Consider the following 25521-nt stretch of genomic DNA (forward strand, 5'->3'; position numbering starts at 1 on the left):
TTCAAATTCTACTCATCCTATAGATTAGACTTAGGATTTTGAGGTTGAAATTCGACCAAGAAGCTTGAAACTCTTAGTAGATGTGTTAATGTCATTAAAATGGATAGTAATGTAGGATATGGTGAGTGGTTAATTGCTTTTAACTTGAAAGTTGAGGTTAAAATGGGTTAAGTGATTGCCGAATCTAATTTAGGGGTGGAGGATTGTGTTTCATGTTATATTGGATAGGTAGAGGTTGTAATGAGGTTGAAATTGTTGAATTGTTAGTTGGGTAACAAATGAAGCAATCGGCCATATGGGGTAAAAATGGGATGTTCATTTTAGTTGTTGTTTCATTTTTGTGAGAAATGGGTCAAGTGTTTATGAGATGAAATTTTGTGATTAGATGAATTAAAAGTAATAGTATAGTTGATATATATATATATATATAGATATACATATTCGGCCATCACTTAGGAGCTTATGTGATGTTGAGTTTAAGCTTTGCATATTCGGCTATATATACATATATATGTAAGCCCATTCGTGATATTACCTTAGGACTATGTATATATAACCGACAAAAAGATGGGAAAAACTAGCAAAGGTGATTGCCAAATGTCCAATGTATACATATGCATGTGTGATTGGATTATTGAAAGTATGGTAATTGCATAAGGTTATTAGCCGAATAGCTAAGAACATAAGGTAGCAAGATAAAAATTTTACCATGCCGTTCCGTATGTCATAAAATCATTAAAATGTGAATACCAATATATGTAGCAAAGCAGTTGAATGAGTTAATTTATTTGTTTAAGCTCAAGATCCTAAAGGAGAGGTGTCCAACAAGGGGAAATCGAAGGTCATCTAGTAGCCGACTTGGAATTATTTTACCCAACACAAGGTAAGTCATTAAGCATATAGTTGGTATTGATTTAAATGATCGTAATACCTATGCAATTGTGTTTAATGAGATGAAATGTTTACAAATGTATATGTATGTAGAGATGAAATTGTCGAATGTAAAAAGGAAGTGAAGCGTATAGAGTGGCTGGTTTTCGGCACTAAGTGTGCGGGCAATAAGTGTTCACGGTTGTGAGATTGGCACTAAGTGTGTGGGCTTGAAATGCATGGCACTAAGTGTGCGAGTTTAAAGTACATGGCACTAAGTGTGCGTGGTTGATTATTAAGCACTATGTGTGCGAACCCACTGTATATATATATATATTTTCTACAATTATTTATATTAAGGGTGCGACCTTACCGAGTCGATTTCGGACAGCGGAAAGGGTAAGTACCTTGAGTTCATGGCTAATAGGTGCTATGTTTATATTTGGAGTTGAGCGTGGTAAGTTTTGAACCTATGTGATGATTATAATTGAAGTCACGTACATAAGGTTCATCGTGGAATAGGTGAAAGTTCACTTAGTTGTATGATTGTAACGAAAATAAAATGGTGTATGGAAATGCCTCAATTATTCTATTGAATAGCGTATGAAATGTCAATGTAGGACTTGGAATGAGATTGAAACGTAAGGTTTAAGAAACTATGGCATAGTTCGGTATGGATGGAGTACTTAGCCTCATTTCGTTGTTTCCTCTTGTGAAAATTTTATTAATGGATGGTAGTGTAATGCTTATGACTTACTGAGTTATATACTCATTCGGTGTTTGCTTGTCACCTATTTTAGGTTTCTTGGACTCGACTTTTTGCGTATTCGGGACCGTCATCGAAGTCATCACACTGGCTAGCAACTTTTGGTATTTTCTTCTTAGTTGGTCTAGGAGAACATTTCGGCATGTATAGGCTATTATGTTTTGTTGAAATTTGGTATGTAAACTTTTAGCCATGCGAAAATGGCATAAATGTTCGGTTGGAATTGGTTCTATGATGTTTGGACACAAGTCTTGGTAATTCGGTTTTGGTTGAGTATTGGTTGAGGCCTACTCGATTATTATGCCATACGTCATGGCTGATTATTTTCGGTGTTAAATTCATGATTTGGTAATAGTGTAGTGGGAGATGCTCGGTGATGATTAGCCTTTGGCATGGCTAGTCATGGTCATAAATTGTGACATGTATGATGAATTATTAGTTAGATCAAGGAAAAATCATGAAATAGGCATAGTTTGTTTTAGTAATGATGCTGACAGCAGCAGTGATGTGAGATTGAAAAATCACTAAAAATAGTAGAAATGGAATTAAATAATAAAAAAATTATGAAATCGAAGCTTGATGAGTCTATTTTCATATGGAAGAAACGAAACGACCATATGAGCTGTATGTTAGGAGTTAATTAAATTCTTGTGAAACAGGGCCAGAGGATTTCTGGATCCCCTGTTTTGATTTAGAAAATTCACCGTAAATTTTATCAAGATAATTAGAGGTCGTGCCTTATATGTACAAATTCATTATCGAGTCTAGTTTCATTAGAGACAAACAGCATAGGCATTGAAGCCCTGTACAGGGAGATATTTAAAACGTAATGTACAGAGGTCAGTGTAGTTTAAATAGGGGAGAATTTAACAAATAAACTGTACTAATTGGCCCAACAAAAAATTCTACAAAAATTCCCCCATATAGATATATGAGTCTAGTTTCGGGAAAATTTACGAATTGGATTTGAGTTTGAACTCAAAATATGATTTTAAAGTGACCACGATACAAGAGCTGACTTGCACGGAACAAAAAAAAATAGGGGAAATAAATGAAGTAAGCCGGTAACACCTCGTGTTCGATTTCCGGTAACGGCCATGAGTTCGGGGTGTTACAACAACAGTACCAGAAGGTTACCAACTCCTAATCGAGTCCATGGCCAACACATCTTGATTCACTTATTATGTTTGGTCGTCTATTGGAAAATACTGTATATTTATGATCATAACAACTTACTTTTACCATTGTTTACTAGCATCATTACAAATCTCAATTATTCCTAGAATCTTAACATTATGCTTTACATTCAAAGCTAAAAATTGGTGAGCTGTATTTGATACGAAATTTATGATAAAAAAATGTTTTCAAGTAAGAAGCATAAAAAAATTTGGCTTCAAAATTTTTCTCAAGGTTGAATATATTGATACTTTTAATGTAGTGTAATATTAGTTATGCACTAAAACAATATTATTGTTATTATGTGGTGTACTACTAATTATGCATTTAGATAATATTATTAATTTCTAGTATTAATTGTGGTTTGGAAGCTAATTTATAATTATTCGATCCTTTTTTTATTTTTATAACACAATTACAAATAATTTATTTGACTTTAATTATTTTTAATTTATGACAGTAATATTCTAACTTAATAATTGAGTATTATTATATATTTAATTTGAATTATTTATTTATAAATAAATTATTGTAATATATGTAAAAATAATTTAAAATATAATTTTATTAATATATATATAAATTTATTAATATATGTAAAAATAATTTTTCTAAAAATATTTTTAAAAATTTACCAAAAATAAAAAATATTTTATACAAATTTATCTATACATCAAAAAATAAATTATTTTTAAAAATAAATTATTTTTAAAAATATTTTTAAAATATTTTATTAACAAACTAACAGAGTTTTTTTTGTTTCCAATTTGACCGTCAATCCCTTTTCCCCCTTGCCAAACAAACAAAGCAGCCTCAGGATCCTTTCTCACTGATTTTCATTTACAAAATATAAGATTATAAAATAAAAAATAAAATAAAAATAAAATGCAGCTCCAAATCTGATCATCGTCATCAACCCTCAAAGCCCACCCCTTCAGATTTTTCCATTATCTCTTCGATCTCTTTCTCAAATTCAATCCGATTTGGATCCCAAAAAGGAGAAAAAAAAAAAGAAAACCATCCATCATCATTTTCACGAACTCGGAATTTTATTTTATTTTATTGTTAAATCCGATTGAATCGGTTATTCTTTTGGATCGGCAAAAAAACACGGAATTGAAGGGCGGGGATGGAAAGATTGGTAAATAAGTGTAAATCAAAGAGAATTTAAGAAATCAAAGGATGCCAGGATTAGCGAAAAGAAATGAGCAATATAGTAGTGCCTCATTTGGGTTTTGGTCTAAGCATCGCGATGATGTTAGCTACAATCAACTTCAGAAGGTATTCGATTTTATTTCTTCACTTCAATTTTTTTGTTGAAAGTTTTGGTGATATAATTATTTTAATTGAATTGGGATTCGAATGGATCAGTGTTTCTTGTTGATTTTTTTATTTATCTAATGCGTAGTTTAAGTTTGGATTGGATTTTAATTTAATTGGATTTGTTTATTGTTTATCAGATTCCATTAATTTTGATTATGTGCCAATTTTGATTCTAGTATTGGATTTGTGGTTTAATGACATCTGCCTTTGCTTGGAGACAGCAGAAAATAGCTGCCTAATTTTGTTTAGTGACAAGGCACTGATCTTTTAGGGTATTCCTGGTTTTGAATTTAGTAGTGGAAGAAATAAAAGTTAGAAGTTTGATAATTTACTTCGTTACTGTCGGTTCTTAAAGAATCTTTTTACTCTTGTTGAGCTCTATGTGGCTTTTGGTCAAGGTCTTTGTAATTTTTTTTTGGCTATCACAAGTATTGGTACGTGATTGAGGAGGAATTTGGAATTCAAGGATTGGTTCTTGTTTGCCATTGGCAAATGAGAATAGTGCTGTGCCCAAGGCGGCACCCTAGTGGTTAGAAGGTGAAACACCAATTTTAAGAATTTAGTTTGAGTCTTTGGGATGGGAGGAGGCAGAGTCTATGGAATAGGTTAGAGATACTTCCCTTGTGTAGTCCTAGCCCAAGACCTATTGGGTCTCCACATTCTTTCTCCACTCTCCATATGTACCAAAAATAATGTCATTGATTATACTGTTTAAATAGCAATGTGGTTTATACGTACATCATTTATTGATTTTATTTTCTGATTAGTTACTAGAAAGAGCTGTGTTTTTGTATTGCAGTTCTGGAGTGAGCTTCCATTACAAGCTCGACAGGAGCTTCTTAGAATTGACAAACAAACCCTTTTTGAGCAAGCTCGCAAGAACATGTACTGCTCCAGATGTAATGGGCTACTGCTTGAAGGTTTTTTGCAGATTGTCATGTATGGAAAATCCTTGCAGCAGGAGGGAGTAGCTGGTAGCCTTCATTACAACCGGCCAGGACTCTCAAAAAGTCCAAGTGATGGAGGATTGAGTATGCCAGATGGGTCACAAGATGAAATTCAGAATCCCTCCGTGCATCCTTGGGGAGGTTTGACCACAAGTCGTGATGGTTCACTGACACTTCTTGATTGCTATTTGTGCTCAAAGTCACTCAAGGGTCTCCAAAATGTTCGTGTTGATCAAATTGTTTTCTCTGGTTATGTTTTTCCTTTTCGTCTAGTTGTTAATGTTTCAGTTGAATCAGGTGTTTGACAGTGCACGTGCAAGAGAGCGGGAGCGTGAATTGCTTTATCCTGATGCTTGTGGTGGGGGAGGTCGGGGTTGGATTAGCCAAGGAATTCCCAGTTATGGAAGAGGACATGGAACAAGAGAAACATGTGCTCTACACACTGCCAGGCTTTCTTGCGAAACCTTGGTGGATTTCTGGTCAGCTCTTGGAGAAGAAACTCGGCAATCTCTTTTAAGAATGAAGGAAGAAGATTTCATTGAGAGGCTCATGTACAGGTGTGTCTGTAGCTCGTTTATGGTTGAATGTGTTCCATTTGCTATGTTGTTTAGCCGCTGAACAATGTGAAGCCTGATAATCATTGATGTACTAGTTCTCATTGGAGCTAGAAATATAAGGCTTGTGGTGGAATTTCAGGATGAAGAGACAGTAGAAAGACATGAAATTTTCATTTGTGTGTCTCTCAAATCTTTATATATCCTGTGTTCTTCTCCATGGTGACACTTTGACTAGCCCTGCAAAGTAAATTATACATTAAGTATCTGATTTCCTAGCTATCGTAGTCTAAGTCTTTTAAATGGAAAATCCTGAAATAAAACTACTCACTATTATTTAGCTAAATGAGTGTGTTCTTCATACAGTGGTGTAACTCTAGGGCTGATCCTGAACATATTTAAAAATCCTGCTACAATCTCCTGAGTATAGCTTAATGACTTGTTTCTGGCTTTCAAGCATGATAAGAAACCATTAGGTCTGGAGAGGCTAGTCTTCAAAAATTTTCTATTCCTAGCAGCTTTTTAAGATGTAAATTAGTAAGAAACCTGAAACACTTTAGGTACTGCTTCCTTCAGAGGACTGTTAATCCTAAAAGTGGATAATGAGGCTGAGTTATGTTGCCAAAATTTTTCCATATTCAACAAAAGTTACAGCTCTTTTTAGAGAACGAAAACAATAAGATCTTATGATCTGGACTCATAAATGGATGATGAGTAACCTGTTTCTCTCTCTTTTCTTCTCTTGAAGTTATTCTGTTCCTTCCTCTGGGTAGTCAACTGTAGGCTCTCCAGTTCTGTTAGCAAAGGAGAAGCAAGATAAAATATTTGATGAAATTGATTTTACTAACCCTGCTATCAAGAGATTGTGGGGAGACATGGAAATGATCTTTTTAAGGATGGTATTGTGAACGTGTTGCTTTGTTTCAATGTTTGTGCTTCCAAGTGACTTTATGTTAGATGAACAAGGGAGGGTGAGTAAAAGAAGCATGCACTGCTTGCGTCAGTTCTGTTCCTAAAAAAAACGGCCTTTATATATATTTTTTGTTTGCTCACCATGTGATCTTTCTTTAACAGGTTGCTTTCTCTACATGATTTTTTGTCATGCTTATTATCCTTAATGTTACCTTTTCAATTCATTTAATATTTGTGGTTATGATGGAGTCAGATGTTGCTAACTAAGACATTGAACTTTCACTAGAGAAATTTTTGAGCAATTATTGTCGCTACTGCTGATACAGGCAATAGGAAATTGGTCAGAAAGAATGGTATTGGAATGGTGTCGTTGTTGAGAAGTTGTTACTTATTGAGGATGAAAAAATGGTTGGATTGGTGTATATGGTTAGAGGCATATTGAGAGTAAAATTTGTGTCATCCTTCTAGAAAAGTGAATATGATACAATTTGTTTTGAACAGTAAAAATGGAACGTTTAATGGACTGGAATGGCTGTATATTCTTTTCACCTCTTGCCTCATTACCGTTCATTTCCTTTATTTGGTGATTAAGTAGAAGGATGACAAAATTATCATCCATTAAGGCTTCCTACATCTTTTGGTCTGTTTGTTTTGAGGAAAATGAACTTATTTATTGGAAAAGGTGATATTTTCTGTTGTTTTGATCATTCTGTGTAAAATACTTTTTGTTGTTCAACTTTTTTCGAAAACTCTACATTGACATAAAAAGGATTGGTCCCTAACTTCAGGGATCAATCTTTTCTTTGCTTTGCTTCAGCTTCTATACAAGAAGGGATGAATCTCTATATTTAGGGGATTGATCCATTTTTCTTCACTTCAACTTTTAGGAAATGTCTTGTGCTTTATTGAAAAAGGAAAGGGGTAATATTCTGTTGACCTAAAGTTCATTTTCTGTAAAACAAACACCAGAAAGTGGGGAATCATTTTGCAGATTTCATTTTCCGTAACAAAAACAACCCTTACTTTCTTAGAATATGAAAAATAGGTTCTCTGTTAGTTGTTACCTACTAAAACTGGTGACATTTTATTCATTATTTTTCCTCTCAGAAAGCTTTATGCTAAAATTAATGTTACTTTTACATTGCAAAAGCCTCTTTTGGCACTTTTGAGACTCATTCTATATGGAACCATTGGGCCTAGGCTTAAATTTCATTCACATATCTGCTATTTTTTTATTAGCTCTACTTGAGAACATTGCTGTAGACTTCTGCTAGCTATTGTTCTGTATGCATGTCATATCTCATTCTCATCTTTGCATTTTGGCTCAGGTTTGACAGCAAGAGATTTTGCAGAGATTGCAGAAGAAACGTTATCCGTGAGTTCAAGGAGCTGAAGGAGCTAAAACGCATGCGTAGAGAACCTCGATGCACTAGTTGGTTTTGTGTTGGAGATACAGCCTTTCTGTATGAGGTATCCATATCTTTGACCTTTTGGTGCATTGACTATTCTTTTGATACTTTCGTATGTTCAATCTTTTAATATAACAGTTCGTAAAGAATATATGGTTGAAATTTGAATTCTGACTTCTAGAGTAATAATTACTGAGCTTGGTGTGGGACTTCTCAAAATATATGCGACTTATGCAACATTTGTCTTACTTGCCCAGGTATCTGATGACAGTGTCCACGCTGATTGGCGTCAAACTTTTGCTGACACAGTTGGAACTTATCACCACTTTGAGTGGGCAGTTGGAACTGGGGAAGGAAAATCAGATATCATGGAATTTGAAAATGTTGGCATGAATGGGACTGTTCAAGTCAATGGCTTGGGTCTTGGTGGCTTGAGTATATGTTATATCACTCTAAGGGCCTGGAAATTGGATGGCCGCTGCTCTGAGATTTCTGTAAAAGCCCATGCGTTGAAAGGCCAACAATGTGTGCATTGCAGACTTGTAGTTGGAGACGGTTATGTTACAATCACTAGGGGTGAAAGTATTGGAATCTTTTTTGAGCATGCTGAAGAGGCAGAGGAAGAAGAGGTAGTTAAAAACTTTGTGAAGTTTATAAATGAAGTTGTTTGGATAGTAGCGATTATTAACTCTTATCTTTTCAGGATGATGATTCCATGGACAAGGATGGAAATGAGCTCGATGGAGAATGCTCCCGTCCACAAAAGCATGCGAAGAGTCCTGAACTTGCTCGAGAGTTTCTTCTTGATGCTGCAACTGTTATATTTAAGGAACAGGCATGTGCATACCTTTTCATTGGGCCTTAAAGTCTTGCATGTACCTGCCATTCTTTTCATTAAAGAGAGCTGTGGAATTCTATCATTCCATTTGATACTTAAAAGCTATGTGTGTGGTCATTTGGAATATAACAAAAGTCCTGTGTATATCAATGACTTGACGTGTTAGTTCGTGGCAGGAAAGTTATTAATCAGAATTTCATTCCATTGTTTTTAACAGAATCTCTATTTAAAATGGTTTGTTGAATTTTATGGTTTGAGAAGGATAAAGAATGTACATTCAACTAATGACTAGGATACCTATATGAGTGATACATAGAATTGGGAAGATTGGAATTACTTTAAGAAAGATTACCTTAGGATCACTATACCATAGCTAGCTACTTGGCTGGATGGAGGAATGCAATGAGTTTGTTCTCTAAACAATGATATTTTGAGACAAGTATCAAGCCACCCTTGCTAACTTGCCCCATCCTGTTTTGCTTGTTGGAGTCAAACTATTTACTTGGTGGGAATAAACTGGATTTGGTTTGTGGTTCTTAGGGGTTGTGTCTATGAAGTTGTGGCACAGAAAACATACAAATCAATCTGTTTCAGTTGTTTGTGTTCTCATTAGTGTTAAAATTCTTTTTATGAACTTCTAAATAATTGATCCATTTTGATATTCAGGTTGAAAAGGCTTTTAGGGAAGGAACTGCTCGCCAGAATGCACATAGTATCTTTGTTAGTCTTGCTGTTAAGCTGTTGGAAGAACGCATTTATGTTGCATGCAAGGAAATTATTACTTTAGAAAAGCAGGTATGAATAATTGGTGATTCTTCGGGATGGATTTTTCTTTATGCTTGTCAGTAAATATGGGAGAGGATATTCTCAATATGTTTTTTGATAGATATTACTGTCCCTACTTATTTTCTACAGATGAAGCTTCTTGAAGAAGAAGAGAAGGAAAAGCGTGAAGAGGAAGAACGCAAGGAGAGGAAAAGAACAAAAGAGCGGGAGAAAAAGCTCAGGAGAAAGGAGAGACTGAAAGGAAAAGAAAGAGAGAAAGAAAAGAAATGTGCTGAAAGTACTACTCCTGTTTTTCCTGATGTCGCAAAGGAAGAATCTTCACTAACTCATGAGGTTGAAGAAAATATTGTTATTAATTGCAGAGACTCCGTGAGTGACACAGGTGATATTATTGTGTCAAGACCTGGTTCTCCAGATGTTCAAGATGAACAGTTTTTAGATGGGCACTCCACCTCAAGTTTGCAAAATCACTCTCTTGATAGTCCTGATGCAGAAAGTACAAACGTAAAAGATGGAAATGGCTCTTTTATAAAGGAGCAATCAAAATTTTCCCGTCGGAGATCGAAATTTCGCAAGGATGGTCAATTTGATCCGTCTATGAAATGGTGTGATCGACGCCGATTTGCTATTGTTTCAGAAAGCGCTCCTGTTAATAGATATGAGCCACGGCATCAAAGTGAAAACTTCGAGTCTCCTTCGAGTAACATCAATGGATCAAATAGGCAGTTAAGGATAACCAATGTGAAATCCAATGGTCGGAATTGTGGTGTTAAGTACACTGAGAAGTATCAGTGTTCCAATGGCCGGAGTGACAGATATGACATCTGCAGCTGCGGTGAACACAATGAATACAGAACCAAGATTGAGCCACATGTGTCTGCAACTAGAGTAGGTCGAGAGCCCAAATCTTTGAGCAAGGCTGAATCTAAATTGGCTATGCCCAAGCAACTCTATTGTGGTAGCAAGTATAATCAACAAGTTTACATGCGTGAAGATCATGGAAAGCTGAAACATAAAATTATTGCAGGAAACAATCCTTCTGATCGAGATTCACTTTACTCCAAGAAAGTTTGGGAGCCCACAGAAGTCCATAAAAAGTACCCCCGGAGCAACTCTGATACAGATATTGCTTTGAGGTCTTCTACTTACGTTGAAGGAGCTGGGCCTGATGACAACTTTGTTAAGTCATCTAGTGAGATGCGCTCAAATGAAGCTAGTGTAAATTTGGGTGAAATTGATCATGAGCATAGAAATGTTAACAGATCAAGAAACTCCAACCTTGCAACAGATAAGGACTGTCATGCGGAAACACATGATCAATGTTCTTCACTGAATGCTGCTTATGAGGAAGTCAGAATTTGTCCTAATAGAAAACTCACTTTGAATGGAATTCCTCATTCTACAATGAGTAGCACTTCTAATTCTGATAACTGCTCTTCATGCCTTAGCGAAGGAGATAGCAATACCTCTGCTTCAAATCATGGAAATCTGGAATCTTCATCAACATCAGATTCTGAAGATGCCTGTCAACAATCAGATAGGAGAGATGCATCAATCTGCATTGAAAATGGATTCTCTGAGTGTCAAGTGAAAGGAATAGATAAAAAACAGGATGCTGATGGAGGGGTTGCTTTGGAAAGGCACGCATTGTTTGGACATCAACCTGATGGTACAGGGAACAAAGCTCCAGGAAATCTGCCAACAAAAACCGCTGAAAATTCTGATAATGGAAAACCAACTGCCTTTATGGGTTCTCAACATCAAGGCATGTTTACATCAGTGCGTAGCCAACATATACAATTTCCAGTGTATCCAACTCCTTCAACCATGGGTTACTACCATCAGAATCCTGTATCTTGGCCAGCAACTCCAGCAAATGGTTTAGTGCCTTTTCCTCCAAACCCATATCTTTATACTGGCCCTCTTGGCTATGGTTTAAACGGAAACTCACATTTATGTATGCCATATGGTACTCTGCAGCATTTAGCTGCTCCCCCATTTAACCCTGATCCTGTTCCAGTTTATCAGCCAGTTTCGGAAGCCAATGGCTTGTATGCAGAGGAGCGAACTCTGATTCCAAAGCCTGGTAGAACAAGTGAAGCTTTCACTGAATTTAATGCAGAGAGGGCTGTCCCTGGAAGGCTGCATGCAACAGAAAAAACAGCAATAGGACAAGGTAGGCAAAATGATTTCTCTGTGAAATCAAATGCGGATGATTCTAGCTTTTCTTTGTTCCATTTTGGCGGGCCTGTGGCTCTTTCAACAGGATGCAAATCGAATCCTGTCGCTTTGAAAGATGAGATTGTGGAAGAACTTTCTTCCCAGTTTTCAGCAGATCATGTTGAAAGTTATGGTTGCAATAAAAAAGAGTCTACAATTGAACAGTACAATTTGTTTGCAGCGAGTAACGGGTTAAGGTTTTCGTTCTTCTGATATAGTGGTTAGGTATAGGTGACTGCTTGGCAATTCAGTCCCTACCTTCTTTCCCAGAATATGGAAGTCTGAGAGTACTTTATAATTGGGTATACAATAATCTTACTATGAAAGAAAATCCAAGTTCAGCTTATAGTTTTTCATTAGATTGTTTACCCCCTTCGTGTCATTGTTTTTATTGCATGTAGAGAAAGAAAGAGAAGTTGGGAGAGTGTCATATAATGTTTGAGGGCTTTCAGTATGAGATCAGGGTTTTTTCCCCTTTTATTATGCTTTGCTGGTATGAGATTTTGTTTTTTCAGAATTCATTTGAATTTGTTTGTCATTTCATTTCTGTTTCTTGAATGGTTTGCTTGAGATGAATATTAGCATGTCCCTTAAGTCCCTTGTTTATATTGACGGACTGAGTAACAGGCATCTGAACTTGGATGTCATATTGCTCATATTTGAAGCTTTTTGTGTATGCCCCAACTCCCAAGTGACTTTTGATTTCGTTTGTTGCTGACCCATTGGAACAACATAGAAGGAAAATCTATTAGACAATAGCCATTATCAGAATGTAAGCTGATAATATGCTGAACATGGATGCTTTCTGGGGTTTTTTAAAATTGATTTGCTATTATGCCGTTCTCCAAAGTGGCATGTTTAAGACAAGTTCTACACATTGTTTAACCTGGATTACATAGATGCTAAGTGATGCAAAAACTGTAAAATTGCTAGGTTGTTACAGTAGATTCTGTGGACTGAATCAAAATGAGTCGACTTTTTATCTATTTACATGAGCAGATGTGTAAGATATCTGTGCTTGCAAGTTTAAAGAAAATTTAATTTAAGAAAATTTAATTTAGCCCGGTCCTTGTCGAGCACAAGCAGCTTGTAAACAAGACCAAGTTTTTGTTGTTTTTTACTCAAATACGAGTAATTTGATTTTGATTTTTATTTCATGTAGAGTTCGAGCTATAACTAATTTTTTGTTGCTTTTCACTCAAGTTTGAATAATTTAACTTCTATCTCAAATTGAAGCTGAACTCGAGTATAAAAGTTAAATTTAATTAAACTCAATTGTGTATTAAGCTTTTAATTTCGAGTCAATTTCTTTAATTTTGAGTTGATTTTAAAGTTTTTGTGACTTGAATTCGAGTCAAATTCAAGAGAAGAAACGATTCTCAAATAAGGATCGGTTGTAATTTAGACATTGATTACGCTGTTGTCTAACTTAACAAATGCACAAGGTTGACCGACAAGTGATATATATATTTTGACCCTTGATGGAGAGGCTTGCAAGATGCTATGCTTTTCCATTTTCCATTCTTTCCTTTCGTTTTGTAAATTCAAAAGTTTAATTGTTATCCTTGGTAAATTCAAAACAGCTAAATAAAATTCGTAAACTTAATCATCTCAAACGAATGGTCAATTGTAGCGTTCTACAAAGTTGTTTTATATCAAGGAAGTTGAAAATTATTACATCGGGGAACTCTCCCCATCCTTGGGGATGGCTAATCACCAGTCTCCAACATGTACAAGCTACAATTAAAGTATGTTATGCCTTTCATGAAATATGCTTACACCTCATTCCAACTACTGAATCCTTTTCCCCCTCATTTTTCGGGTTGATTACTTAATAAGCTATTTTAATGGTAGAAGAAAAAGGAAAGCACTATTCTTAGCGTTCTCCTTTAGTTCTCTACACTAGAACAAATTTTTTCATCACTTTTCTTCATTTCAATTCATGTACCAAATGAAAAAGATGATGGATATCTAAAATACAAGGTTCTCTTTCAAAACTAAGGTTAGACTTGACGAGAAAACACTATTTCTCCTCATTTTCAAGCATGAATCAAGGTAGGTGTTTTTTCTCTCTCTCTTCATTTTTTATAAAAAAAAAAAGAAATAAAATCTTCTTTTTGGGAAATTCTATGGTGAAACTCCACTAAAAACAAGCTTAGGAAAAACTTTTACCAAAATATTTAAGGATTTACCAATATTTCTAAGACTACAAAATTATCTTTTACCAAAATATCTAAGGATTTAACAATATTTCTAAAGTTTTATCAATATTTATAAACCTTAAACCCTAAGTCTTAAAAATATTGATAAATCCTTGAATATTTTGGTAAAAGCTTTTTCTAAGCTGAAGCTCATGGTAGAAGTGCCACTCAAGCTTTTAGCTCCCATCCACTTGTAAAAATTGAATGTCGATAATGACAATATAGAACAATCGCAAATTAAAAAGAAAGAAAAATAAGAACACAGATTTTACGTGGAGACTCTTTTGGAAAAAACCATGGCAGAAGAGAAGAAAAATTCACTAATGTTGAAATTCGAATGATATAAGAGGAGTTTCGGCTACTTCTATTTATAGCTTGAAAAATCTTATCCTAATCAATGTCAAATAGAATGAGAGAATTTCTATACGAATTCTACTTGTACAATCAATATCAAATAGAAGAAGAGTAGTTATATACGAATTCTACTTGTATTTTATTTTATTTTAATAGGAATTTAAGTCACACAAAATTAACAATCTCCACCTTGATACGAATTCTCAACGAACAATTTCTTCACCACGAACTCTCAACAAACAAGTTCCCCACCTTTTCCCCGAAACCCTTTAAGGGGTGTTCTTCAACAATGAACACCAGCCAAGTCCAGGCTGTAATAGGCCAATTTTGGCCCAGATTAAAAAATAAATGAAATTAAATTTCAACAGTCCAACAGTCCAATTACAAGGCCTAAGAATTCACGGCCCAACAGGCCCGAAAAATTAAAACACCAGAAACCTAGGGTTTCTCCCCCCTCGCGTCGCAGTCAGGCCACCATGCCTCCGTACCCTCCAGTAACTTCAAGAGTCATGTTCACACCTCAGACGCTAGCATGTACCCCAGATACGCCATACACGCACACCCTCAGATCTCGCAAAAGGGACGAACGCACAGCAAAACAAAAACAAAAAACAAAGGAATATTGTATTATTTATTTATTTATTATCATTTTCATCTCTTCGGCTATAAAGCCAAGAGATTTCATCATTTGTAAGGTTACGCACACAAAAAAGGTAATAGAAAGCAATCAGAATAGAGAAAAAAAAATAGAGCAAGGTGATTCCCGATTCAAAAATCTCTAAACGCTTTATTTTCTTTCGTTTCATTCTGCCAGATTTGTGATTCTAATATTCGAGGGAAAAATAAGAAAAAGGAAAAGGGGCTTACCTCGTGAAAGCGTCGTGGGTCATCTTCTACTTCGTTGAAATCGAAGCATAGAGGATGCCTTAAGGCTAAAAAGACAACCCCAAGGCTCGATTAGGCTGGCCGCTGTTCATGGTGGCAAATCGGCTCTTAAGATGGGCATTTAGGGTTTGCTGAAGAAGAGGAAATGGGGCTAGGGTAGTTCGGCTGATTGAGGCTTGGCTTTAGCCTTTTTATGGGACCAAAAACGGTACCGTTCTGAGCTTTTTTCATTAGCTCTAAAACGACGCCGTGTCGTCCATACCCGCCCCGATCCGGTTCTTCACCCCTGGGATCCGCGCGTTTCTGCGGTGAGGGGTAATTGCGCGTTAAGTCCCCCTCATTTGCATAAGCATTCATTCGTGCATTGCCGGTTTTACTTCATTTTTAGAATTTAGCTTTGTAATTTGAATGTGTTTACAATTCAATCAGCGCCTAAACACTGTGTTTTGGGACCTGAATTATTTCCAGTTTGAGTCCCTACGCATTTGCGCGCATCACATGTTGGTTCTTTTTATTGTTATTGTTTTATTTTCAAATTATTCCTTTTCATTTTAATTTTATTTCAATTAGGTTTTTGTTTATATGATTCATTATTTTTGAGGAGATTCATTTAATGCCTTTTTAGGTGTCGAACTTTTAATAAATTTTATTTTTGTTTAAATAAATCATTATTTTGAAATCGTTATTTTATTTTACATTATGTGTAAAATTTCATTTAAATATTCATATTGAGCTTGCTATTTAAAAATACTTATTGTTTTTAAAATTCATTTAATTATGTGTGTAAAGTTATTTGAGAACTTTGTTTTTTTTTTGTGTGTGTTTATAAAATTTTTATTTTGAGATTATTCTTTATGTCATATTATTAATATATATTATGTAGTATCTCATTTAAATGCTTTTATATATTTGTACACATATAACCAAATTAATTTAATCTTATATGTATTATCATTTCTATGTTATTTTTACATGTGATTGCTTTTAAATTTATATATATGTAAATGTGTGAGTGTGTATGCTTTCAATCCATTATGTATATAGTATATTTTCTAAAATTCTATTTTATCATACATTTTAGCTATCCGTTCATGTTTATATATATTATTAAATTCACCTTTATTGCATGTATTTTTAAAATGTTTTTAACACCTTGTATATTATTTGATTTAAGATATCTATTCTATAACACTCATTTAAAAGATTACATATATCTCTAGTTTTTTGAATCCATCAATTCATATATTATACATTACGTGTTTATCATTATTTCAAACTAGTTGTATACCACATTGTTTTTTATTTTCATTTTATTTTGTATGTCTTGTATTGATTATATCAAATTAGGCTTTGTATATTATTGTGGCATACAATTGTGTGTATTGTTTTGTTTTGTTTTGTTTTGTTTTGTTGTGATGTATTGTTATATTATTATTTTCGTTTTGGTATTGTTATATTATTATTTTCGTTTTGGTATTGTTATATCAATTATTTTCCATGCATGATTGAAATTGGGTTATATTTTTAGGTTAGCTATATTTGATTGTTTGTTTTGTTAGTTGATTAAATAAGACTATTTTATCTTCATTCATCAAGTGTTGTATTTTATATGTGTATATCATCCCACGTTCATTGTTTCCCTTTTAATGCGTTTTAGGCTAGTTTTATAACTATTCATTCAAAAATTCTTTAAAATGAAGGCAATGTTCGATGTTTGGCAATTCGGGAAATTGTGCCCTATCGTGTTGGGTTGCAATTTCCCGTTTGTTCAAAATAATCGAATATTCCTTTGGAATTTCACTCATGTCTTTAAAGATTCTTCAAAACGAAGGTAATGTTCGATGTTTGGCAATTCGGGGAATCGTGCCCTATCGTACTGGGTTGCAATTTCCCGTTTGTTCAAAATAATCAAATATCCCTTTAGAATTTCACTCATGTTCTCTAAATTCTAAAATAACGCAATGTTCGATGTCTAGAAATTCGAGGAATCGTGCCCTACTGTGCTGGGTTTCGGTTTTTTCGTTAGACTAAATAATTGGGCATCCTTTTGTGATTTTCAACATATAAACTTTTGGAAGTCGAAATTTATCGTGTTTTCGAGGGTATAAAGGATCGTGTCCTATCGTGCTAGATGTGATGTCGTATTCCTCTGAAATAAGAGAATTTTGACGACCAACTTGGGCTATTCAAATGTTTATAAAAGGAACCACTTTTGAAAAAATCTTTTAAATCTCAGGCATAAGGACAATATTTAATCAATTTGGTACCAATTTTAGGCGTAATGAGGGTACTAAACCTTCCTCATACGTAACCGACTCCCGAACCTGTTTTTTCAAAATTTCATAGATTAAAATCATTGTTTTAGTAAACCAAAATGTTTTATTAAAATGACCAAACTTCTTGGTGATCCAATCACACCTAAACAAAAAATATTGGTGGCGACTCCATATTTAGTTTTCAGAGTCGGTCCACGTTTTTGTTTTCAAATAAAAAAAATGGTTTCGACAACTTGGCGACTCCACTAGGGACAAATAAGAGAGTCTGGCCATAAAATTGATTATTTGTTGTCCTTTTGTCGAAGTATCAAAGATATGTTTTATCATGATTGCATTTGTTTGTATGATTGTTATGGTTCAGGCTTTTAGAATAATACTGCATTTCATTGCATGACCGCTGTGGTCACACCTTCTAAGTGGGAGTAAGAAACTATGCTTTCGTGAGGTTTTCACTCCGTATGGGCTAGTGGATTGCTTCCGGGATACATCCGTACTTATGATTTCGTGAGATTTTCATCTCCGCATGGTCATAGGGAAATGTATTCCCCTGAATCGAACTTGATCCATATAAGCCTATAATGGGTGAGGATTGAGGAATCTGCTAGTTTAGGTACCTTATCTCTAGAACCGAACCACATATAGTAAACCTTAAGAGCTATCCTTGGGTGGAGCCGCATCAAACCTTAGTATTTGCCCATATATGTGTTATAATTATCTTTTTTGTGCTTGTATTTTACCACTATTATTTGATACTAACTTGTGTTTTGTTTTGATTGTGTTTTGCATGACATTGCATACTAAAGGAGGTGTTGATTCATATTTGATTACTAAGTTAGAAAGTTTGACATGGAGAATGAATTTCTTAATAAAGTTGAGGATAATGCAGTCGTCCGCGCATGGTCAGAGAAGTTACAATCAGAGAAAGGGGATAGCTTGGCAGAAGGATATACATCAGAGTTACAAGAATTCACTCGCGTCAATGTAGCACAGAATGAGTTGCAAGAGTTGAGAGATATATGGGCTTGTTGGGATGAAGGAACCAAACAGTTGTTCTATCAAAGCTATGGTGATATATCTTACTTGCTAGATATTAAGGTGGATAAGCACCTGTTTCGAGTTATGGTTCAGTTTTGGAATTCTGCTTACAAGTGTTTCACTTTTGGGAAAATGGATTTAGTATCTACCGTGGAGGAATATACTACCCTGCTCAGGAGTCCAAAAGTTCAAGTTAGAAGAGCTTATGCCAAAGTCTTTAATGGTCAAACTTTCGCGAAGAAATTGATGAATATTTCAGGGATGAGCGAGCCTTGGGTCACTACTCGGATTCAACAAAAGGGATATAGTAAATGCATCCCTTAGGAGAATTTGAGAGAGTTGGTTTTAACACATCCGGATGAAAGAAAGAGGGTCGACATCTTCGCCTTAAGCATCTATGGATTGGTAATTTTTCCCAAGGCTTTGAGGCACGTGAATGAGGCAGTCATCGACTTATTCGATCGTCTTGAGAAGGGAATCACACCTGTACTGGCAATATTGGCTGAGACGTTCAGATCCTTGAGCTTCTATCGGAAGAAGGGCGAGGGGCGGTTTATTGGATGTGTGCAGCTGTTGATAGCATGGTTTCATGGGCACTTTTGGAAGGTGGACAAGGTTTCTTATCGGGTCTTTTCTGAAGGTTATTCCCCGTTAAAAGAGGAGGCAGCCATACAAAGGAGAGAGGTTATTTCAGAGGAGAAGTGGATGGAAATCCTTCAAAACCTCAAAGAGGGGGATATAGAGTGGAGAGCTTATTGGATGGTTCCCGATGAGATCCTGTATCGATGTGGGAACTTTGACTGGGTGCCGTTGTTAGGAATTTGGGGAGCTACTGGGTATACTCAGTTGCTTGCATTAAGACAGTATAAATCGAGGTAGTTGGTACCCATGACTTACCGGCTGGCTCAGTGGGATTTCCCATATAAAGGTGACCACTATAAGAAGAAAGTTCGGGAACTATTAGATGCTTGGAAGCAAACTCGCTGGATGAAGAGGTTGGTTGTTGGTTCCATGGTGACTCCTGAATATAATGGATGGTTTAGGAAGAAGGTCAATGATAATCTTCCTAGGCCAAATTTGGAAGATACTCGACCTATGGTGGAACAATTACAAATCGCCCTGTCAGAGTTGGAAATTATAAAGCAAGACTTCGAGAAGAAGAGTTCTGAGCTTGGGAAAAAGATCGAACAATTGGAGGAAGAAAAGATGCATCTGAGATTAGACATAGACGTTCAGAGATCAGAGGCTAAGAAGTGGAGAAAAGGGAAAAGTAAGGCCGAAGAAGATCTAGACAGCTTGAAGACAGATAATAAGAAGTTACGCCTGTCTATGAGGACTGCGGGGTTAGGTAAAACTTTCGAACAATGGCGCCATAAAATTCGAGATGAAAAGACCAAAGCCGACCGATGGGAAAGGAAATTCCGAGAGGCTCAGGTACGAAATGAGGATTTAGAGAAGAGTCTATTAGAAAGCAAAAGTGAACGAGGTGAATTGAGGGCTAGAGTGGTAGAACTCGAGAAGTCTCTTCATCAATACCGAAGCCGTAATACCGTAATGGAGTTGAGGGCAAGCTTGAGTAAGGTAGAAGAAATGAAAGGAAAAATAGAAGAATTAGAAGCGTCACTACAAAACTGTGAAATGCAGATTTAGTTTTTCGAGGCAAGTGAGGAGCGTTGGAAGGAGCAGCTTCACCATGCGCAAGACCAAGTTAGAAACAGGGATTACATTATGGGGGAAGCCATAACCCAGATTCGGGAGGTAGCCGATTACTTGCAAGCTTTAGCAGTACAGGCAGACATACTGAGGGTGAAGTACGAGTTGGAGTCAGATCGGGGGCAGGAGCTAGCCTCGTTCTTTAGGAAAATTAAGACTTTAAGTATTAGAGCGAAGTTTTATTTGTAACTTAGCTTTATGTAAAGAATTTTATTTTCTAGTGAAGTTTTCTAAAGGGAATTGCATCAAAATTGATGCCTCCTTTGCATTCATGCATTTGCATTGCATTACATCATATGCATTAAAGGTCATAAAAAAGTTTCTGATTAATTAAAAATTATTTCAGTAATCTAGAAACCAACAAAAACCAACCAACTACGTACCCCTACGGTACAAGGAAAATGACCAAGTCAATGGATAAAAGACTTGAGAAATTGGAGCAAATGCAAAAGGACATGCAGGAACAAATGTAGTCACAGATGCAAGAGCAGCTAGGCTAGATTCAGCGAGAAATGAAAGAGCAAATGATGGAATCCCAAAGAGAGATGATGAGTTAGTTGTCCCAATTACTAATGGGAAGAATGGATAAAGGAAAGGGTCCCATTGACAATGTTGGGGAAAATAATGAAGACCCTCAATATCCTTCTGGCTTCACTCCAACACATATACCGACACAACCTGAGATAAATCTGCAAAGACTATCTGTTACGATCATGCCTCAGCAAATTCAGGCCGGAGCTGTGATACCAATAAATTTCCAAGTCGGCTCAGGCTCTAACCCTGTTAATAACTTGAATTATCCACTCATTCCTGATTTGGATGAAGTCACGGAAGAGGAAAAGGCAAGGATAGAATCGCAAAAACAATTGGAAGAACAGTGTAAATGGCTGGAGGAAAAATTCAGAGCTATGGAAAACGCTGATAGTCATCATAGGATTGATGCTAAGGACCTGAGTTTGGTCCTAAACTTGGTCCTTCCTCCCAAATTCAAAATGCCTAAATTTGAGAAGTACAATGGAACGAGCTGCCCTGAGGTTCATATCACTATGTTTTGCAGGCGAATGATAGGATACGTCAACAATGACTAGCTATTAATTCACTGCTTTCAGGACAGTCTGGTTGGGCCGGCATCTAAATGGTATAACCAATTGAGCCGTGCTAAGATTAACTCATGGAAAAACCTAGCTCAAGACTTTATGAAATAGTATAGTCATGTGATGAACATGACTCCTGACAGGGTCACTCTCCAGAATATGGAGAATAAACCAAATGAAAGCTTCAGATAGTATGCCCAAAGATGGAGAGAAGTTGCCATACAAGTTCAGCCACCGTTTCTAGAAAAAGAAACCACGATGCTCTTTATCAACACTTTGAAGGCCCCTTTTATCACTCATATGTTAGGGAGTGCCACCAAAAGCTTCTCAGACATAGTGATGACAGGTGAAATGATTGAAAATGCTGTGAGAAGCGATAAAATAGAAGTCGGGGAAAGTACCAAAAGATCGGCCCCGAGGAAAAGAGATAATGAAGTGAATAACACGAGCACATTTAGTAAGGGTCAGTCCAAGTCACTCACTATAAACCAACCAAAGACGGTGACCGCCAATCAACATAGCACTATGAGACAAGAATCCAACACGAGGCTGAACACAGAAAGGCCACAGTTCACACCTATACCCATGACGTATAGGGAACTGTTCTAGAACCTATTCAACGCTTATGTAGTGTCCCCTTTCTACCTGAAGCCACTGCAACCCCCGTTTCCCAAATGGTATGACACAAACGCCCAATGTGAATACCATATAGGAATCACCGAGCATTTGATCGAAAACTACACCGCGTTCAAGAAGTTAGTTGAAAGATTCATTAAAATGGGGATTGTAAGGTTTGATGACCCAGCTGTACCCAATGTAGCAGGAAACCTGCTCCCTACTCATACCGACCAAGGAGTAAACGAGATAAACGAAGGCGGAAGAAAAAAGATCAAATATGAGGTTGCAAAGGTCAGGACCCCATTGAGGCGGGTGTGGAAGGAAATGGTCAAGAGAGGATTAATCGCATTGGATTGGAGAGAAGAAGCTGAAGAAGAGAGGAACTACTGTGAGTTCCACAACGAGGTGGGGCATGAAATTCAAGAATGCGTGGAGTTCAGGGCCCTGGTACAGGACATGATAAACAATAGAGAAATGGAGTTTTATGAAGAAACCGAAAACCCCGGAGAGGGAGATATATGTGCGTCAGAGGGAGAATCGACGGCCCAGAACCAAACAGTTAACTACCCCGTGGTCATCATATCACGACCCAAAAGTAATGAAGCATGAGTGCAAATGCCACCGAAAGTCATAATCTAAAGACCTGCAGTCTTCCTCTATAAAGACAGTAAGAGGGTCCCATGAAATTACGACTGTAGCGTGACGATCCCAGGAAAAAGAGAACCTGGTTGATGCTTCAAAAGAGGACCAAGATAGGGGCTCCTATACGCGTAGCGGGAGACGTTATGATTCAGCAAGCGAGAAAGCAGAACCCTCGAAAGAAAAAGCCATAGTGGTCGAACAAAAGAAAGAAAAAGCGGCCAAATCTGAACTTCTTGTTAATGAGCCGGTCAACGAAGAGGAGGCTAAGGAGTTTTTAAAGTTTCTAAAGCACAGCGAATATAGTGTTGTGGAACAACTGCGTAAACAACCAGCTCGTATCTCGGTGCTAGCCTTACTTCTGAATTCAGAAGTCCATCACAGCGCGCTAATGAAAGTTTTGAATGAAACATATGTTGTAACACCCCCTACCCATATCCGTCGTCGGAATAGAGTACGAGGCATTACTAAGGAGTACAAAACACTTACAGATAATTTAAATATATTTTCATAACAACTTGTCTCGATTTCATACTATTTCATATTTAAGCTTTTGTGACAGCCCAAAATTGACCCTAGTCGGGAAGTGGTTTCGGGACCACTAAACCGAGTCACCGAAATGTTTGAACGTAATATTTATTGTCTAGAATATGTATTTACTGAATGTGTAAAAATTTCAAGCTTGGTTTAGTCGATTGCATGTGAATTCAGTTAGTAGGACTTGTATGTCACTTTTGAAAATGATAGGCTAATCTATAAGGACCTAATAGTACATGTAGTCAAGAGGAGGACTTGCATGTCAAAATTCCCCCAAGTGCTAGTGGCCGGCCATGACAAGGAAGCATGGGCAAGACATGTCATGAAACATGTTGGGTGAGTGGTTTATGTTGAAATAAATAAAATAAGGTGCATGAGGAAAAAAAAAAGGTGTGTGTGTGAAGGCTTTCCCTCCCTCCCCATTACCGTGCAAGTGAGAAAGAAAAACAAAAAAAAAAGCTTTGTTCATCTTTTTTCCATCCTTTTGGCCAAAAATCTCAAGGGAGAAGAAAGGGTCCTTGCTCATGGTTGGTTTGGAATAGGTTGGCCATCCTTGTAGCTAGATTAAGGTATGTTTAATATGGTGCCATGAGATTCATGCATGTTCTTAGTTGCTAGTTTTAGTTCTAATTAGTCCATGATTCAAAACCTTGCTATGTCATGGGGATGATAGTATGAAATGAAAATTTGAGATAAGTAAGGTTAAATTTGATTTGGTAAAATCGGCCACATGGGTGTATATGTTTGTAAAATATATTTTCTTTGTTAACTCCTTACAATCGGTTGTAGGAGTAATATTGGCTTATAAGGTTGAGTTGATTCATGATGTTGTATGTTAGGATTAAAATACTTGAGACTAGATTAGCTTAATGGTGACCATGCATTCGCCTTGAAGCATTAAACAAAGGTTGGTTGAGATTTTGATATTTTGAACAAAGATAGTTGTGAAATGGGGTGAAAACCATTAAGTTATACACATAAAAATCCAGCAAGAAGATTAAACTACTAAATGTATTCATTTTAGATCAAGACATCAAAGAGGAGAACCAAGCAAAGGCAAAGCGAAGATAATCGAGTAGTAGATTGGGAATCATTTCATCCGATATAAGGTAAGTCATTAAGCACTTATTTGTACTAATTTAAAGGGGTCGTAATGTCTAAGTGATGTTGCTGAATGGAATGGTAGAATATATATATATAAACATGTATGTATGTGGTGATAAAAATATTGAATTGAAAGAAAAGAGGTGAGATGTATTGAATGATCGGTTCGGCACTAAGTGTGCGGTGTAAACATTTATAATCACAAATTGGCACTAAGTGTGCGGGTTCAAATTATACAGCACTAAGTGTGCAAGTTTGATTATATAGCACTAAGTGTGCGAGTTCGACTATTAAGCACTAAGTGTGCGGGCTTATGGCACATCCTCTAATAAACGTACACGTTCTACGTGCGCGGCCTTACCGAGTCAATCATGGACAGCGGTACGAGTAAACACCTTGAGCTTATGAGGAATGGACATTTTATTTATATTTGGAATTTTGGTTTGGTAAGTCTTGATCTATGTGGTGATATTACTCAAAATAAATGCATGCAATGTCATATGGCGTAATGTATGAAATATCAAGTAGGGCTTGGTATGTGACCAAACCGAAATGCCTAAAGAATTATAGTACCGTTTGGGGTGTGGATGGAGGATTTTAATTCCGCCTTAATTATTTTCTTTTATGGTATATTATTACTGAACGGCAATATAATGCTTATGGCTTACTGAATTATATACTCACCCGGTGTTTGCTTGTCGCCATTTTAGGTTTCTCGGACTCGTCCTTTTTATGTGCTCGTGATCGTCATTGGAGTCATCACACCGGCTATCAACTTTTGGTATCTTTTTTGTGTAGTCGGTTTAGGAGAACATTTTGGCATGTATAGGCTAATATGCTTTGTTGAACTTTGGTATGTAAACTTTTAGCCATGCGAAAATGGCATAAATGCTTGGTTGGATTTAGTTCTCCAATGTTAAGTCACAAGTCTTGGTAATTCGATTTCCATGTCTTATGCCATGGTTGATTATTTTGGTATTAAAATGCATGTTATGGCAATAGTGTAGTAGGGAGATGTTGGATAATGATTAGCCTCTGGTATGGCTAGTCATGATCATGATTTGTGACATGTATGATGAATCACTAGTTAGATCAAAGGAAATCATGAAATAGGCATAGTTGCTTTAGTGACAGGTGCTGGCAGCAGCAGTAATGTGAGATTGAAAAATCACTAAAAATAGTAGGAATGGTATTAAATAGTAAATAAATTATGTAAATGTACCTTGATGAATCTACTTTTATATAGAAGAAACGAAATGGTCAT

At 36.3% G+C, this 25521-nt stretch overlaps 2 protein-coding genes across 2 annotated transcripts; both read left to right on the forward strand.

The window, feature by feature from the left end:
* Positions 1-3565: 3565 nt before the first annotated feature.
* Positions 3566-12318, forward strand: LOC108460469 (uncharacterized). Its single transcript, XM_017759973.2, has 8 exons — positions 3566-4093; positions 4935-5303; positions 5380-5639; positions 7877-8018; positions 8215-8586; positions 8661-8792; positions 9462-9590; positions 9711-12318. The coding sequence occupies exons 1-8, from the start codon at positions 3995-3997 to the stop codon at positions 12012-12014; spliced, it is 3807 nt and encodes a 1268-aa protein (XP_017615462.1). The 5' UTR covers positions 3566-3994; the 3' UTR covers positions 12015-12318.
* A 7122-nt stretch (positions 12319-19440) lies between these two features.
* LOC108459184 (uncharacterized) lies at positions 19441-20738 on the forward strand. The gene is made up of 3 exons (XM_017758540.1): positions 19441-20133; positions 20203-20402; positions 20612-20738. Exons 1-3 carry the CDS (start codon positions 19441-19443, stop codon positions 20736-20738), a joined length of 1020 nt encoding a protein of 339 aa, XP_017614029.1.
* The last annotated feature ends 4783 nt before the right edge of the window (positions 20739-25521 follow it).

Source organism: Gossypium arboreum, chromosome 4, assembly GCF_025698485.1.
Source record: "Gossypium arboreum isolate Shixiya-1 chromosome 4, ASM2569848v2, whole genome shotgun sequence".
Lineage (NCBI taxonomy): Eukaryota > Viridiplantae > Streptophyta > Magnoliopsida > Malvales > Malvaceae > Gossypium > Gossypium arboreum.

Excerpts from the sequence above, each read along its gene's own strand:
- LOC108460469 (XM_017759973.2), top strand. The coding sequence starts at position 3,995 with ATGCCAGGATTAGCGAAAAGAAATGAGCAATATAGTAGTGCCTCATTT. Across the intron at positions 8,587-8,660 it reads AAGAGGCAGAGGAAGAAGAG|GATGATGATTCCATGGACAA; the intron begins GTAGTTAAAAAC and ends TTATCTTTTCAG. Across the intron at positions 9,591-9,710 it reads TTATTACTTTAGAAAAGCAG|ATGAAGCTTCTTGAAGAAGA; the intron begins GTATGAATAATT and ends TATTTTCTACAG.
- LOC108459184 (XM_017758540.1), top strand. The coding sequence starts at position 19,441 with ATGACTTACCGGCTGGCTCAGTGGGATTTCCCATATAAAGGTGACCAC. Across the intron at positions 20,134-20,202 it reads TGAGGGCAAGCTTGAGTAAG|TTTTTCGAGGCAAGTGAGGA; the intron begins GTAGAAGAAATG and ends ATGCAGATTTAG. Across the intron at positions 20,403-20,611 it reads CGGGGGCAGGAGCTAGCCTC|TAATCTAGAAACCAACAAAA; the intron begins GTTCTTTAGGAA and ends AAATTATTTCAG.